The 15,808-nt window shown below is 39.5% G+C and overlaps 1 protein-coding gene across 1 annotated transcript in view; it reads right to left on the reverse strand.

Annotated features, from left to right (window-relative positions):
• Nucleotides 1–15,808, reverse strand: part of DCBLD2 (discoidin, CUB and LCCL domain containing 2) — a gene marked incomplete at its 5' end in the record, with an annotated part of 22,119 nt that overhangs the window by 1,363 nt on the left and 4,948 nt on the right. Inside the window, 9 exons of the mRNA XM_009582610.1 lie at nucleotides 401–538; nucleotides 2,207–2,256; nucleotides 2,642–2,735; nucleotides 4,259–4,432; nucleotides 4,824–4,971; nucleotides 9,238–9,362; nucleotides 11,019–11,234; nucleotides 13,908–13,948; nucleotides 14,628–14,761. Of these exons, the coding sequence (XP_009580905.1) occupies nucleotides 401–538; nucleotides 2,207–2,256; nucleotides 2,642–2,735; nucleotides 4,259–4,432; nucleotides 4,824–4,971; nucleotides 9,238–9,362; nucleotides 11,019–11,234; nucleotides 13,908–13,948; nucleotides 14,628–14,761 (1,120 nt within the window). The remainder of the gene's footprint in view (nucleotides 1–400; nucleotides 539–2,206; nucleotides 2,257–2,641; nucleotides 2,736–4,258; nucleotides 4,433–4,823; nucleotides 4,972–9,237; nucleotides 9,363–11,018; nucleotides 11,235–13,907; nucleotides 13,949–14,627; nucleotides 14,762–15,808) is intronic.

A 15,808-nucleotide genomic window follows, 5' to 3' on the forward strand; every position in this document is an offset into this window, starting at 1 on the left:
ACATTTCAGGTTTGTGCGTAAAGATAATGGGGTGAAATTCTTTCCAATGCATGAAAACATGGTTAAAAAAAATTATCCTTCAACCCTTTATGGGGCTTAAGAATAAGTACAAATAAAGAAACTTTCAGTTACTGCATTAACTGGGGAAAGTGTTTATCCACAGCACACCAAGTCAATTAATACATACTTCTATAATACGCTGAGAACAGACCTGAAAAAGCTTGCGTTTTAATAAATGCACTTACCAACAGACCTGTTCATTTCTCCTCTGTTCCCCAAAACAAACAGGAAATAATTAAATGTAGCCAAATTCCTGACATTTTTTGGCATTTCATATATATATATATATATACACACATATATATATATACACATAGCTCAGAAAAACAGTAAAATGTACCTGCAGACTCTGTTTGCAGCATTGTTGGGACTTCTCTTGGTCTTAGGTGACTAATTTCACTGCTGCTGTAGCGTACTGGAGTTTCTTCATGTTCTGCTGATTTGGTCGGGAGAAACTGCTTCATTCCTTTCCACCATCCTTCACATGGATTTAAAAAAAACCCTAAGACTGCATATATACACACACACACACACACACACACACACACACACACACCCCCCCGTGTTTTATGCTACTAAAATATTTTTACAGTTTATATTTTGTAGTAGCAGGTATTTGCATGACCCTAAGGTTACAAGATATTTTAATATTTTCTGGCAGCCTGAAGACTCAGAGATGAAAACATTGCTCTCACCCAATCAACTTGCCTGAAACCTCCCCCTTTGAACACCTGCAGAACTGCTGCAGTCTAGTGACTCTGACCCCAAATGGCCGTTAGCAGCAGTGTTGGAGTTACTCATCACATTAATAAACCCATAAAATACAACACAGAAAATACTAAAAAGTCAGCCATGATTCCAATTTGTAAATAATTTACACAAAGTTTTAGACAATGTCAGTTACAACCTAAGAGTACAGCTAATTAATGTGGTTTCTGGCTGTTAATCTCATGTTTCTAACTCACGTTGTTGAAAAAGGCTGATCAGTGAATATTTGCAAAAACCTGAACGAAGAGGATTTTAACATCAGTGGAAATGTCAAGGAATGACTGTAGTCATGAACATTTTCTGGAGAGAAGTAGGGAGGGTTGGTTTTGTTAGGTTCTCCCCATCCCTTCCCCCAGTAGCCAGAGCCATGCTAGTTTTGCTGTCCATTAATATATTCATTCCAGAGAGATCATCCTGTAGGTAAAGCCGAAGAAACAGGAGATTCAAAACCACAGAACACTATTCAACAAAATTTGAGGTAGTCTGTGGGAGGGGACCGACAGAGGTTCCACAGAGAAGCATAGCAACATTATTTTGATACTGCATTTTGCCAAATTTCCTTTTAAAACAGACCTGCATACTAAGCATTTAAATTTAAGCACACAGGAAAAAAATCTGGCATGTCCATCATTGACATTTAAATACAGGATATTCTAAGTCTAATAGTCTAAGACAACAGTGATGTGACCTATCAGAAATGGACATGTAATAAATAGAAGTAAGGTCGTTAAAAGGTTTCTTGTCTAAAGGCTAAGGCATACGTGAAACTGCCAGCGAGCAAACACACAGATGTGGAAATTTTCAACATGAGGACAGAGAAGGGAAGCGCGGTCACACAGACAGTACAAACCCAACTGCTGCAGCAGCCCTTTAAGCTGCAACACAAGCATTTTCAGGACACCTGCTACGTGCTGCTCGGTGGAATTGTCTGATCTCAAGTTACTGGGGCACAAGACAGTAGGATGGAAAATATGCCTAAAAGGGGCTGCAAACAATCCCACATACTTACTAGGGCAATGAAGACAGACAAAACTTGACAGACCTTATATACTAAGATGAAAGATTTTTTCAAGGACAAAAAAAAGTACCAAATACATGATTATCAAATGTACAAAGACATTCCTCATAAATGATTTTTCCCCTCATCTTGTATAATTAAGAGGTTCTATACTTTGTTTACTAAAAAAAAAATCTGAAGCTGTAAGCTCTACCAGGAGACAAGGCATTTTCTATTTCTGAAAAACATTCAGAGAATGAAGCAGTTAAGTCTGTCCAGAAAAGAAATTCAGTGCTAGTGGAAATTGTCTGTTACTGCAAGCTGAAAGACGCATCAAACCAAAAATGCCAAGTAAAGGATTTCATAAAACCATTTTGTTACCTGCACGATCCCAGTAAGGTAGATCATAAGTACCCTCTGTTTTTTTCTTGCTGTGAAAAAAAGAAAAAGGGGGTATTTTAGCTAGTCTGCTTATCAGAAGATGCATTAATTAATGCTCAGCAACTATCACCTTGGCTGTAACTGGTTCTCAAATCTAAAGTATAAGCACCAGTAACCTGGCTTGCCATCACCAGTCTGCTGCTACTGGAGCAACCAGTTTTCAGTAAAAGTACTTCTAATGAAAATAGTTACAAAAAGCTGTTTTCACTGTCCTTGCTATTCAAGTGAACGTTTTCTCACAGAGAATACAATTCTGAAAAAAAATCCTTCCACAAGTGTGGACCATGTAGTTCCCACAGTGATGCATGCAGCATTCCATTCCCACACACCAGGCTAACATTCATTTAAAGCACTTTCATTAATCTATTCATTTACCGGTTTCTCCAATGCCACGCACAAACTAAGATAAGAATCAGAGAAGTGAAGACCATCACCAGCACTGGAACCAGAACTGCTGCCAACGCCACATCTGAAAGCCATTAAATTAAGTGGTGTCAGACAGAAGAGCTTTTCATAAATCAGTTTTTCATTTGAAAATGACTTGGGTAAAGCACACAGTTTTCATGTATAGCGTCTATCACACCAGATCCCCCAGCTAAGCTACCCTGCCGGATGCTCCCACAGTGTAAATGTCAATTCACATCTAGCTCTTCTACATGTATGCACAGCTAGTATTTTTGCAAGGTTTTTCATCAAAATCAACAGATTTGTTTTAATATCAGGAGAATTTTTTTCTGTTAGAACAACGTATTTTATTATTAAGAAGGAAAATCAAAAGAGCCCAGGAATGTGCAACCACTTAAGTTTGAACCTCCTGTAAGAAGTAAATACCACAGTACCTTAACAGTTAATCACAATCAGCCTATGCTGGGTCTGCGTGTGACGTGAGACCATCCTGTCCCCTGCCAGCCAAAGGACACTTCACCAATGCCTACCTCTGCAGTGATCTTGCTCCCTTTTCTGACAATTTTATTTGATAAGCAAAATGATGATGCTAGATGATGTTTTTCGAATTTCATGCCAACATGACTGCTCTATGAAAGATTAGCTATGGCAGAAGTGTTTTGTCCTAAGAAATTATCAAATTAAATAACAAAGCAGTTACATCTGATTGATTCTGAAGGGAAGTCCAAGTTGCAACTTCTCTTTCTGACAAAATTTGCTCAGTAATTAAAAGCTGAATTGAACAAGTTTTGAAAGATGGAACTTAATATATATATGACTTGGAAGATTGGTTTTGTTTCTGCATGCGGTATTGCGGTTTAACCCAGCAGACAGCCAAACACCACACAGCCGCTCGCTCACTTCCCCCACCCCAAACCGGTGGGATGGGGGAGTGAATCAAGACAAAAAAGAGTAAAACTGGTGGGTTGAGATAAAGACAGTTTAATAGGACAGCAAAGGAAGAGAAAATAATAATAATAATAATGATAAAAGAATATACAAAACAAATGATGCACAATGCAACTGCTCACCACCCACTGACCAATGCCCAGCCCATCCCCAAGCAGTGATCGCTGCCCCCCTGCCAACTCCCCCCAGTTTATATACTAAGCATGAAGTCATATAGTATGGAATAGCCCTTTGGCCAGTTGGGGTCAGCTGTCCTGGTTGTGCTCCCTCCCAGCTTCTTGTGCACCTGGCAGAGCATGGGAAGCTGAAAAGTCCTTGACTTGGTGTAAGCACTGCTTAGCAACAACTAAAACATCAGTGTGTCATCAACATTATTCTCATCCTAAATCCAAAACACAGCAGTATACCAGCTACTGGGAAGAAATTAACTCTATCCCAGCCAAAACCAGGACAAGTATGCAACTGCACATTTTTTTATCATATGTATATTTAATAACTGGTAAATATTAAAAAGAAAAGATTGATAATTTGCTATAATACATTAAGTGTTGAGAAAATTTAAATTCAGAAAGCATACTTGATGTATGCCAAAGTACTGTAAGGAGTTGCCAAACACTTCTACTGCTTAACTGTGGATACCTTTGGTTACACTTGGAGTCACTGTGGTGTTTTTTATTTCAGGTGTGAAAGTTGTTTTATCTGTCTGCAACAAAGTCTTCACGGAATGAATGAAGTCGTCACTGGAGTCATCATTCTTGTTGTCATTCTTGTTCTGAGGTGGTGACGGTGGCATGGTGATTTTAGGAGCACGGCCTTTAGAAGAAAAGAATTTATAAAAGAAGTTTTTTGAAGTGCTAGTTTTCCATGTTTCCTTTTTTGGGAAAAGACAGCTGGAACAGTTTGCTCCAAAGCTTTTGTTCATGTTATAAAATGAGGAAAAAAAACCCATGAACCAGTAAAATGGACAGCAAGTGACTGGTGTCTTTTGAAACACTTATTTTCTAAATTACCTTGTTTATGCCCAAACTGGGTATTTTCCAGGTTAAGCGTAATAACTTTGGAAGAAATTCAGAAGTATCAGTGACAGAAGGATTACGCAGCTAAGAACTACTTTTTTATCACTGAAAATATACCCACAATATAATCTCTGCCAAATTATTTCACTGCTTGTCTTGCACAGTTAAAAGGTTTTCAGTTGCCTTACCTATACTAAACTGACATCCTAGCAATTCTACTTTCATTGCAATTTTCTGGTGCCATTTTAAGGGGTTAATCCTAAAAAAGCGTGCAATAATAGGTGGAATGAAATTATTGCGGACTTCCTGGTACAATTGAGTGTTCCCTTGAAATATCTAGAAAAGGAAAAAAAAAAGAGAGACAAACATTATGTTATACAAATGCAATAGCAACTAAGTAACTACAACCAATTTTGATGTTTTATTTAGGAAAAATAAGCGGTGCAGAATCCTGAAAATTAACCCCAGAAGGGTACTGCTGCCTGCACATCTCCACTCACTGGGCCCTATTAAATATATAACTAAATGAAATAAAGGAAGGGGGGGGGTGGGGGTGGGGTGTACGCATATGCATGCAACTACTTACTTCAGAACAAAGGTACCATGTAATATTCTACTGATGTTCCCCAGGCAATGCCTTCTGTTAAAGACATATCACGTGTTTATAGCACCAAATAATTCTAACTCGGTCCTTTTTGGTATTTTGCACTTACTCTTCAAATATATATAGCAAGCAGTTGTGACAAAGTGAAAGCAGGAATTAAGCGGTGCCTTCACACAGCCTAACAGTTCAAGCACAGTCTGTCTTGTGAATGGGTATGGCATCCATTAGAAGGCATTAAGAGACACAGTCAAGTATGTAACGACACTGTCCTCTAGTGGTTGCCGTCTACAAGGGCTGAACCACAAGCGAAAGAAAAGGATTCAGGCTCAGAACGTGAGAGCTCTCTTCAGAGTCTCAAAGGGAGCCATGCGCTTCTGGAAGAGAAGGGCACAACCTTTGCATAACGGCTGAGCTAAAGCTGGTCCTTCACGGCTGGTCCTCCCACACAAAGAACTCATCAACTTCTGACAATTCAGAACGGGTTTGTCTGGTTGAAATTTAAAACCAGTAAGCAGATAATCACTGTATGATGCAGTGCAAGCACTCTGACAAACTTACAGCCACCTACAGGTTTTGCACTGAGCTGCTTAAAACAATATAGAAACTAGGCCCAGTACTCCAACCCAGCAAGCCATCCCATCCTCTTCTTTGGCAGGGCTGGTTTGGGATCATGCCTTTGGGTAGGAAGTGAACTGTCTCTCCATGGTAGTACACAGCAGTGGGGCTTTGGCTCTGCAAATGCAGCTCTTGGGCGCTACTGCAACACATGTCGCCATAGAGGTGACAGTAAATGAGTAACACATTTGGTTGTAAAGCACTGATAGAGATATTGCAAATCATGTTGGACATAACGCAGAACAGAATTATGGCACTTGCCTGAAAAATAAATATTACAGCAAGTTTTCTGCTCACTCACACCGCTTGGTAAACAATAAAGCACCGTGCCACTCTTAAGGACAAGCATTGTATTGTGTAACAGCTGATGCGTCTGCATAAAATGGAACAGTCAAAGAGTTTTTAGCACACTTCTGATCAACGCAGATTGCTGGTGTTTCAACCTTGATACACAAGATAGAGATTTTTGTATCGCACTCCTGTGTTTAAGTTTTTGTAACAAAATGACTAGAATATCCCTACAGGTTTGAAAGAAAACAATTATTCCAGGAAACTATCTAGTCAAAAGCCCAAAAAACCTCCAAACAACCCCAGGGCCCTTGAAGGGACTCAGGCCTGGGCTCCCTGACGTACGTACATAACGTGTCTCCACTCTGAAAAGACACACGAGCCCCTTTACTATTACTTACACGTAAGAATTTTGGTTTGTCCTTACATAGGCATTAATTGTCTTCATGATTGAAAGCACTGACTGAACAAATAGACACATAAGTCAATTTAGTTAAGCACGGGAAAATAAATCACTTGGTAATGTAAATGCAGTACTTCATGTCTGAGTGTATTGGTTTTTCTACCTTAAATTAGTAACCAGCATTTTCATTTTTATGTATCCAAGTAACACTGTCAAACTAACTGCTAACCCATTCATGATACTAAAAATCTAGGTAGGCAAACACAGGTATTTGCCTTGAAAGAGTACAGTCTCTTCTTCCCCAGCTTACTGCAGTGCAGATTTACAAGCCCACGGCTCTCGGTGATGTTTGTCCTGCTCTAAATTTAAGCTTATTGTTCTTAAATATGCTTACTAGGAATGAATGAAGACAGATTTTGGTAAAGATGCAAGTGAGAAGCCAAATACAGAGGTGACTCTCTGAGGGCACGCGCCCAGCCCAAACTGCTGCACTGTATCCTTGTTTGCGCTGTGCCATGCCAGTGCCCACTACTAGAAGAAGGTGCAAGCTGCACCTGGCTACCCAAGCAACAAATGCAGAAGTTGCAGATGAGGAAAACAGATGCCCAACACTGAAAGTTAGTCTCACTTCAGGTTTCTGACGCTGAGCATGTAGCAGAAAAGGCAACAAGAATCAACATTGACTGTTATCTTCAAGAAAAATTAACAGTAAAGTAGTTCTTTACTCCAGGTTTTTATTAGTCAAGCTTTTGATGTCAAGTGTTACAATAGCATCTTAACTTTACCTGCAGCTCAGTATTTTTTGTTCATTTATTTTTTTGCACAAAAAAATTTGCTTCTGAGCTCAATACAGTACAAGCTTCTTGATGAGAAATCACTTTTATATTCCATTTATTATCAAACTCTCCATTTGCCTCTGTGCTGTCAAACAAAACTTTTCCAACACTGCAACTTTGATTTGTCATTCTTCCCTGATTCAAGCATTTTATTCTTTTTTTCATATATAAAAATTTTAAGAAAAGCTTTTCTTGAGTACTGACAGATCTCTAGAAGCTATTTGCAAAGAGGACTAGGAAAGCCTTGGAAAAGCTTCTAGTATCCTGAACAACGTTAGGAATATCAAATGTTTTTCAAAAAAAAGCGGGGAATATCACCTTCTGGTTTGTCTGGTGTGCTGTTATGTAAGGCTCAAAGGGGGAAGCCTGCATGCATATGCATCCAAAAGCAAAGCTGCGTCAAGAGAGATGATGTCAGACAGAGGAAAAATCTGCTATTTTGAAGCCTAAGAGAACAACCATACTGAACCCTTCTTTCTGTCATGTAACTACAGCCGGCACCTCCCGGATACGTATGGTTCTTCATGCATTGTACCTAATGATGCAAAGACTGCAAAAAAAGATCTGTTGCCTGTTATGTCAAGCTCCGCAATTTGTTTCATTTCATGAACTTGCAAGAAAAACAATGTGCTCCAATTAAAAGGCAACAGCTGTAAAGGTTTTCTAAGAAAATAATCGAACTAAACACGAAGCCTAAATCTAGATGGCTCGCTAGCTGGAATTCTATTTTATGGCCAGAAGAGGGCACTCGAAAACTAGCAAAAGATGCTGGATTTTTATTTTTCTTTTCTTTGAATACCTCATACTAACAGTCTGTTAGTTCACATGTAGGTTCAGGGAGGTGGACCGGCCCCGACGGTAAAGTCCCTTCCTTTCAGGAAAGTTTCCTACTGTGATTATGTTCAGTGTTCAAAAACCTCTTAATTTAACAAACAACATACTTCAACCTTTCACTTCATCAACAGGATGCTACATCCTACCTTGAAACATTCTTCACCACAATAAACACAAGAAAACCAAGTACAGCTAAAGAGCTACCATTCTTAAGACCCATTTCTAAACAGGTACTAGTTACTATTGCATGTATGTAATACCACAGGCCTATGCAGTAAGGTAAATTACATCCAAGAATTTTAAGAAAAAGAAGGAAATTCTCGTTCCAGTTAGGTTACCAAGAATCCTCTCATTTGTTTAAGAAAATCTGATCTGAACGACCCACTGGGAAAACCACGTAGGACATCAATCTTCTCATTTTTACTGCAAAACTGTAAACACAGGGAAAATAAGATTATCTTGCCACTAACATGAGGTAATTTTTCTGTGTGGCAAAGCATTTGCAATCTGAACATACCATTTCATTTTTTAAGAAAACTCCCCTCTGCAAGGGCTGTTCCATTATACAAGAAAGAAACTTACCAGCATTTTGTCAAAAAGTGAGATTGACAGAAGCATCATAAAAGATGAAAAATTATACAACCCCTAACATTGATTCTGCAATCACAAGAGGATAAGAATGTAAACCTTAATTTTGAAACGTACAACCTATTTTGAAAGAAATCTGATTATTCTTAAAGAGACGCAGTACCAGACAGCCTACCAGTGGCAACGGAAATTTCTTGTCTAGGCTATTGCCACCGCCAAATAGTATTAAAAATAATCTCTGAATTTCAGAACTGTTCACATCCTTACATATTTGCATATTTTCATGTTTTCTTCTGCACAGATGCTGTTCATGATTCAAAATTACACTGAAAAGGAAAGTTATTTAATGCTTCCTCACCGTACCAAAATTAGTCACATCACTGAAATTGTGAAATCTCCATAGAACATACCTAGAAAGCGTGTGGTATTTTTACCTTATCTTTATCCATGCCAGGTTCTCTGTATACTGTCCATTTCAGTGCATCATCACTGTATGAAATTCTGTAGGCTGAGACGTAATAGTAATACTCTGCTAAGGTTGATCCAGCAGTTATAATACCTGTGAAAATGAAGGTGCCCAGTGAGACAAAAAACTGGTAACAGTTTGTAAAAATTAATAGATCAGCTTTTGAATCCAGAGTGACGAGGTTGGAATCTCCATTGGTCCAGCTACATTTTGAAAAGTTTATCCAAGGTGTCAGGGTCTGGATCTTCTACAGTGACTGAAACTTAATAATCATTTTACTTACTTTTATATTTTAATTCTCATTAATTCACCTCGCTAAGCACTTTCCCTCCATTTCTTGATGGAAATGGCCTGTTCGTTTGACCGTGGCCCACTTCTGTCTCCAGTTGCCAAGACAGCACCACTCTTCCCTGCTTTCGTACTGCCAACCCAAAAGCACCATTGAAAGAACTGTAGCTTCCTAAAGCTGACACTTCAGTGCTGCAGAACAACTCACATAAGAAGCTGTTTTGTAAAAGCTTATTAGCACAGGAATTAGAGGAGTAATGTAAAATCCAGTTAGTCCCCAGGGAGGTAATAACAAAGGCTGCTGGTAAACCCTGGTTGCTTAATGACAGGAAGCCAAGCCGCTGAGAGCAGGGTGCGCAGCTGAGTTTACAGAGACCAACTCTTGCATTTGAGAAAGAGACAAACCCAAAACTGATCAAAGGAAGATGTTTCACAATAGTCTTAAAGCCCGGGACTCTATGAAGCACTCTACCTAAAGCCACTTCATTTTTTATTTAGGTCAGACTGCAAACATGCCCATTAACAACAGAGAATCACCTCTGAATAATTAAATCAAAATAGAAAACACTAACATCAGCACAGAAGATACAATAGCTGCACTGCCACTACTTAGGCTAGCCCTGAGGTTAACCCCAAAATGCAAATGCCTCAGTGTTCACTGCTCAGCATGGGCCATACTGCGATCAACAGGAACAGGTAACCACGAGCTTGCTTCCTGTGAAGCAAACTATCCAGAGCGGATTGGGAAACAGCACCTCCAGCTGTCTCTCCAAATAAACACAGCTACTAAATCATGACGGATGGTCCATCTCTGTGAAGGAGCAGAGCCTAACCCAGACACTGGCTGCATCAGTCTGCGCTGTTTGGTCCGTTCGCTGAGGGGCCACCATCCCCAACCCTCAGCCCAAGTTCCACTTCAGGCAAGGAGGTGAAGCTGGTTTACTCTGTCTGCTGCTTATCTCACAGTGCACTGCAACTGCTCCTGTCTCCACTGTTGGATTCACTATGGCCATGACAGGCAGTAGGGAAAACCTAGAAATGTAAGCCAGTTCACCTGCATCAGAAGTACCAGTGGACTGAGCTAGCTGGATATGGAGACAAGGAGACAATCGGCAGGAAAAGGGAAGCATCAAGGATCCAATAAAAACCAGTGGACTGAGCTAGCTGGATATGGATTTGCACCTCCAAGGAGACAATCGGCAGGAAAAGGGAAGCATCAAGGATCCAATAAAACCACAGGAAACACTTCAACAAATTCTGATGGAAGAGGTGTTTTCTACTATGAAACTCCACCTGTTCAACTCCAGGCTCCTCAGTATATTAGCTAAGACATGGAACCAACTTTGCTGTAATCGTAACTAAATGTCACCTGGACTTTATCTAAGACCAAACACTGGAAAAAAGGATGTCAGTAACCAAACTTTTTGAATGCTGCTTAAAAGCCACATCAGATTCACTTACCTGTTATTCTCTTTTCTTTATTCAAGTCAATCTGCAACCACTGATGTTCATCACTGATAAAAGCAGCCCAAGGAGGACCAACCCATTTTAGTCTGGCATTTTCAGGTTTCCAAACGTTCACTTGTCCTGTTTGGTCAGACCACTCAAGAATAGATGATGCTGTGATTTGGGAATCAGGGATTACCCCAGATCCCATCCCCAGTGTCCCATAGCAACCTGAGCAACAGAAAAGGTGCGGATTCAGAATGAAAATTCAAGTTACACAATCATTTTACTTGCTTGGAGTTTAAGACCTTACATGCAAATATTAAACTGCCATCTAAATCTATTCCATAACAACACTACCAACAAAACACAGTCTTCTGCTTTCTAACAGTGATGCTGGAACCAAACTTGTGGTTATGAGTATTCCACGATTTATGCCTGCTCAAGAGTAATGTGGACATTCTCTCAATCACCATCCACACAGAGCACTAGACAAGAAGCTTTGGGGGAGCTGTCATGGTTTAAGAGTATGTATGGTTGATGCAGGAATGGGAAACAGACTACTTGATCACTCGTTCCTTTTTTGTGCCTATGTAACTTCTTGGTTTTCAAACCCACCTCAGCATCACAATGTTAATTTGAACAATACACCAAAGCATGCAGGAAGCCATGTCATAATCCTGGTCTTGAGCTCAAACACATCCTTGGAATTAGTTTTAATTTTTTGTCACCGTTCTTACTAAAAGTTTCTCCCCGTGTCGCATTCTGCTGATGGCTAAAAAACATCTCCTAAATTCCTGGCTAAATTTCTTTGTGGCTAGTTGATATCCATTTGTTCTTTGCTAAAATCTGTAGTGCTAACAGCTTTCCCCTCTCACACGTGTATTCCCCAGACATATCAGCAGAGAGCAATCTTTGCCTTCAGTCAGCCAGCCTGAACAACCCAGCCCGGTTTCCCTTTTGCTGTGAGCTCCCCCTCTCCCTGCAGGCACCCGTGCAGCCCTCCTCTGCAACAAGGTCGGGCGTTCATCCCTCAAGGGAGGCGCAGGTGGCAGAGCCCACGTGCAACCGGATCCCAGACAAGGCCTTGCCAACGTCCTGTGCGATGGCATTAATAGTTTGTTGTCTCTACTGGACGTACTCCACCTGCTACAGCACAGAATCACGTTAGCACTTCACTAACCGAATCCTTTCCCTTGTCTGTCATTTCCACCTAACATACTGCCAGTTTGAAGCAGAAATGCCTCAGTCTTTACGTACCCGACCTTACACTTTTTGCTCTGTGATTCTTCAATTAATTTCTATCACTCAAGTTTCAAAGTCAGCCAGGTCTTCCTGTACAAATATTTTCATCTTCCTCTGCACTGACCACACCTCTAGCATTAATAATACACGCCTCTATTTTGTACCAAGTCATGAAACCAACCATTACAGAAGAACCACACTAGTAACTTCACCACAGCCTGATAAACCTCATTTGAGCACACTACAGAGTCCTCTTTTTTCCTTCAGCTAACTCCTAGGCCACCCAAATACATACATTTTAATCTAGACCTGCATTTTGTCTCTAGCTTATTCAATAATCTCTCAAATGTGTCACTGAAATCCAGATAGTCTAGATCAGCATTTTGTCCTATCTCTTCATATTTCCAGGCCATTTAATTACTTTCATATACACTATCAGATCACATTTTGAAAGACAAAAAACCCCAACAAACCCTGCCTTGATCACTGTGTTTAATATTTTCCAAGCATAAGGTCACCAGACATGCAATTCCTTCTTCCAGCTCTTGCAGAGGTCTGGGAGAGAAATTATCTGAATATTATGTGGATTATATTTTCTGATTTTTCCTTGTTTGTACACATTTCCATCTCCAAACATTCCTGCCCATCAGATTCCTGCCTTTATATCCCCATTCAGCATCACTTTTATTTATACATTAGGGAAAGCATTAGTTTACTTTTGAGGAGTATGCATATGATTCCCCCCCCCTGCTTTTTGTTTTTTTTAATTTATCCTTACGGAAAACAGACGTAATGCTTTTGTTAGGGTTTTTTTTTTATATTGTTATTAAAACAGTTAAAGAGACTAAGGAAAGGCCACTGTCTTCACAATACTTCCAACACCCATTCAATGATGGCATTTAAAGTGACTTACAGAAAAGCTAGCTTCCATTTAGAAAACTACAGCTAATGTACTTGAAAAATGGGTAATTGATAAAAAGTAAAAACATGAAAAGCAGTAAAGCTTTAAAAAGGGGCAACACTTGTTATACCAATCAGCAACCTGGTACACATTTATGAAAAAAACCATGGCAGCCAAGAAGGAACACTAACTGACACACAGAGCAAGGCCTAAGAGATGTCCTTCCAGAGGAAGAGAGACAAGTAATTTATCACATAGCATTCAGTTGCAAGAATATGGGAGAAAAAAAAGTAAAAAGGGGTGGAGAAAGTTGAGGAATCATTTTGGGATTTCTGCGAGCTTTCTTAGTGGGCAGCAAGGAAATTGTAAGGAGTAAACCTGGAAAAAACCTAGAATGAACAGTTGTTACAAATAAAGAGCAACTCTTAAGTGCCCAGCTCTGCTTTAGCCGTGTGTTTAAAGCATGGGAGTCAAGCCACTTTAAACCAGACTATAACAGAGGAACATAACCTGAAAGAATCTCTTTCTGCAGATAAGCAAGGCTTACGTTATAGATCACTGTATCTATAAACGTAGTGATGATTAATCATCAAAATGAGATAATAAAACAATTCACAAATATACATTACTGAGGAATGCCATAAAAAAAAGTCTCACTAACTAGAACAAAAATTAAGAAATAAAATACTTGCCCACTTATTTCTACTTAAAAAATTTGTATGAAAGTATCAACATGTAATACATGTGATAATGCTTACCGCTCGTCTTAAATGTGAAGAGACTTGCAGATAATGGCCCCCTGCAGAGAACAAAAGATGGTTTTTGCGGTAGTCAGTGAGGAAAATTGAAACAAACTGTCTTCAATTCATTTTTCTTGACTGCTTGCCACCTGAAACCTATGCACATATGCCTAACCAAGCACTTCACGATTAAAGTAACACTTCCCGTCACCAAGTTGCAGTGCTTTCAGTACAAACACATTTTCAAGTGAAATCTATCCAGAGATACTATCTGAGTTAAAGGCTTTCAAACAAACATTTGGCCAGCAAAATGCAAGATTTCATTAAAATGCTTCCCTTTTAAATTAAGCTAATCGTAATTACAAGAATCAATCTCCTTTGATTGCTTTCATTCCTGGGACTTACGAGATAAAATGACAAGTTACACTCTTTTCCCTGCAACTAAAAAGTTGCCATTAAATTATTATTTTTCCACAGACCATTAGGAATTTATGGTCATGCCATGCATTTTGGAAGATAAAACCTCCTTGCAGAATTTGGAAAAGTAATCTTTATGGTCTAGAGGTTAAAAATATCTGGTAAAGCAATCACACCGTAGCAAAAGAGCATTGTGAAAATCTTACAGAAGAGAACCTGTCCATGGAACACGTAGCTCCACTAGCTGAAATTAATGCCGTGATAAGACACTGCCAAGATCTAAGGTGCTAAAGAGAAGGAGAACATAGGAAGTACACTTACACTTTTGAGGTGACATTGTTAGCCAGAGAGCCTTCATAGTATGGAATGCCCTTGCTGATTACAACGTTAATTTGCCCACCCAGCGTATTTGACACAACGCCTGCGTGAACACCAGCCATACAAAGTGATGATGACTTGAAAAGGGGGGGAAAAGAGAAATTTAATACTATATTGTAAATAAATTAAATACGACACCATATACTGTACATGCTACATTGTCCAGTTATAGTCTTTGTTATCATGACATTAAGATACTGTTCTTATTTAACTGTTATCTCTGTTATTTAGAAACCATTCGACTTTGGTTTATTATGGAATTTATAAAAACACAATAAGAAGGTCCTACATTTCACTGCGTCCTCACCCAGATGTATTTGGAATGTAACTCTTGTAATTAACTAAGCTCAAACAAACAGCCAGATGAATCAGTCTGAAAAAGCCAGACAGCAGGACTTTCAGCCTACAATAAATCTATTACGTTAGACAACAGAAGTTGAATACATAAATATACAGAAAACCATTTAATACATTGAAAGTATGTTTATTCATTTTCTCACAATTAAGGAGTGATGCACTGCAGATTTTGTAGCTTTTAGCCAATGGGTTATATTTTTTATTTTAACCATTAAAATTTTATTTTTTAAAAGTTTATTTCATCCAGCACTCTGATCCATGTAAACCCACAGTAATAAGTGAATACAATTCGTTCTAAAGAAGCCGGCTACCTAGGTTGTACAGGTCAATGGAGATCAGTTACACAAAAAGTTTTTGCAGGACATCCTGTTTTTTCCTTCTCTCCCTGACGACTGTTAGCCCGGATCCACTAACAAATGTCACAGTGAGACTTCCATTTCCCTGGCTTGCAGGCTAGCTGTGCCATAGAGAGCAGGACTGACTCACTACACCAAGTCCTTTGGGCACAGCACGGAGTAAGCAGAGCAAGACGCCTCTGTCTTCTGGACCAAAACTAGCCCAGGAGATCTTCTCCAGCTGGGAAGCAAACCCTTCCAGGCCAAAGGGGCTTGACCAAGAAACATCCTAGTGCTCAGGAGTGGAGAGACAGTCCAGTTCTAAAAAAAGCTTAGCAGCAGTGGCTTTGCACCTGTCCACCATGTGCACCAAGGTTCCTGGAGGATTACTGGCTACGCACAGTGCAACAGGCATAGATAGAGCTATTCAAA

The sequence above is a fragment of the Fulmarus glacialis genome, unplaced genomic scaffold (assembly GCF_000690835.1).
Source record: "Fulmarus glacialis isolate BGI_N327 unplaced genomic scaffold, ASM69083v1 scaffold42257, whole genome shotgun sequence".
In the NCBI taxonomy this organism is placed as follows: domain Eukaryota; kingdom Metazoa; phylum Chordata; class Aves; order Procellariiformes; family Procellariidae; genus Fulmarus; species Fulmarus glacialis.